This window comes from Aethalodelphis obliquidens, unplaced genomic scaffold (assembly GCF_003676395.1).
Source record: "Aethalodelphis obliquidens isolate GAN/ISIS:26980383/991018 unplaced genomic scaffold, ASM367639v1 scaffold3020, whole genome shotgun sequence".
NCBI classification, from domain to species: Eukaryota; Metazoa; Chordata; class Mammalia; order Artiodactyla; family Delphinidae; genus Aethalodelphis; species Aethalodelphis obliquidens.
Window position 1 is genome coordinate 1 of NW_020840923.1, and position 2,402 is coordinate 2,402.

Consider the following 2,402-nt stretch of genomic DNA (forward strand, 5'->3'; position numbering starts at 1 on the left):
CTTGTGGATGAAAAGCTCCATCTGGGCATTGTACCAAAAACAAGGGTGGTTTGGCTCGTCAGTGAGACATTTAACTACAGTGCAATTGACCGTGCAAAATCTAGAGGCAAAAAGTATGCTTTAGAGAAAGTGCCAAAAGTAGGTAGAAAATTTCATCGGATAGGACTTCCTCCTAAGATTGGTTCCTTTCAGTTATTTGTTGAAGGTTACAAGGAGGCTGAATATTGGCTTAGGAAATTTGAAGCTGACCCTTTGAGAATATTAGAAAACAATTTCAGTCACAGTTTGAAAGATTAGTTATTTTGGATTACCTCATCAGAAATACAGACAGGGGAAATGATAATTGGTTAATCAGATATGAAAACCAGAAACAAGAAGATGAAATTACGGAAACAAAATGGACTGATGATAAAGAAACGCTTATTAAAATAGCTGCAATTGATAATGGTCTAGCATTTCCTTTTAAACATCCTGATGAGTGGAGAGCATATCCATTTCACTGGGCTTGGCTTCCTCAAGCAAAAGTTCCTTTTTCTGAAGAAATAAGAAATTTAGTTCTGCCACATATTTCTGACATGAACTTTGTGCAAGATTTATGTGAAGATCTTTATGAACTTTTTAAGACTGACAGAAGATTTGACAAAGCCACTTTTGAAAGGCAGATGTCTGTGATGAGGGGTCAGATCTTAAATCTTACTCAGGCATTGAGAGACAGGAGGAGTCCTGTCCAGCTAGTACAGATGCCTTGTGTGATTGTGGAGCGCAGTCAAGGTGGAGGTCAGGGTCGGATCGTCCACCTCAGCAATTCATTCACCCAGACTGTCCACTGCAGGAAGCCTTTTTTTTCCTCCTGGTAGCAGATGTGAGAGAAAGAAACTGTTTGGCATTATTGTGTTGTTACAACATTACCGCCCTGTAAACCTGCTGGTAAGAGTTCCAGTTGCCAAAACCTCAAATAATATAAGTTTCTAAAAGGTTTTCTTTGAATGTAATTGAAGTTTACAGTTTTCTGTCCAAATACTAAATTTCTATTTCAGGGAAGAAGTGATATATCTCCTATGTCGTATTTTTGTAGAAAAATTGTATTTTATGTTGTTGATGTTAGTTTCAGAGGTCATTTCAAAGTTTACACATTCTGGAATGACTATAATTACTCTAGAATTCCAAACAGAAAAATAAGGTGTTTGTTGACTTTGAATACAATAACTTTTTATATACTTTTTTAATATTGAGAAGAATGGTCATGTTAACTCTTCTTACATTATAAAAGGCCTTTGAGGATGAAACTGCTCTTATGAGCTTTAATAGAGTAGTTAATAGAAAATAGTTAAGAATAAAACAATGTTGCCTTAATTTAAAAAGCTGCTACTTTAGAACTTGAATAAATGCTCCTAAAGTGACCATTATTAGGGACCAGAAAATTATATTTCAAGTTACCAATGACCATTTTCTTTTTTGTACTTCAGAATATTTTGGGTCAATTATTTTGTTATAGTGAGGGAAAAAAAATCTAACGCTATCTCCCCCTTTAAAAAAATGGAAACACTCAACTGAGACTTGAGGGGAATACTATGAAATTAAGATAGATCCCCAGTATTTTGAAATTCCAGAATAGCATTAAAAATTCCCATCTGTTTCTTGCATGGGATCAATACTTAATCATTTAGTACCTCAGAGTACTGATCTCGTTCAATTTAGTACTTCAATTAGTATTAAACTTCACTGAAAGGTAAACCATAACTCAAACCGTATATTGGGTTGCATTTTCAGGTCCTAGGACATAACCTCTTAAAAATAATAGTAGTGTTGTAGGGTACTTGAAATTACTGATGTTATTATAATTACAGTCAACTTTAGAATACTAGTCCCAGTTAAAGGGGACCGTAACAGAGATAACCATTAAGTCATTTTTATTTGATTTTGAATATCAGTATTTCTGACATCCTGGGAATTTGTAGTACTTTTAACTTACCAAGTGATTGAAATTGAGATGAGCCCGATATGAAGATTTGATCCCAAAGAAGCAGGAGCTTCATTCTCTTCTTAGGCTCCAAACAAATAACATCACCACTCAGACTAAACTGGGCAGTTTGTGGTCTTGGCCTTTTGTCGTTAAGCTTTCTGTCCTGTAATTTTTCAAATTATTTTTATATAAAAAGTATTTCCTGAAGATTGAATTAGGATGGAAGTCAGATCTGCCGTTCTCCCTTTCTTCACACCTTTCTCTTGGTCTTCGTGGATGTGATGAGTGAGGATTACTGCTGTCCTAGTGGAAGTCCATTGGAAACCTGTGTTCTCCTACCTCCCCTGACCCTCCATGATCTCAATGTTGAGATAATGGAAAATTGACTGGAAATTCAAAGCTCAAGCTAATATCTTTAGATAAATACCAGTCATTAAAA

At 35.3% G+C, this 2,402-nt stretch overlaps 1 protein-coding gene across 1 annotated transcript; it reads left to right on the forward strand.

Moving 5' to 3' along the window:
- Positions 1–3: 3 nt before the first annotated feature.
- Positions 4–2,307, forward strand: LOC113617217 (phosphatidylinositol 4-kinase type 2-beta-like; the record flags this gene model as incomplete). The annotated part of the gene is given in 2 exon segments (XM_027100475.1): positions 4–250; positions 253–2,307. Coding segments are annotated over 2 exon segments (852 nt in total), but the record flags the coding sequence as incomplete, so codon positions are not given.
- Positions 2,308–2,402: the final 95 nt, after the last annotated feature.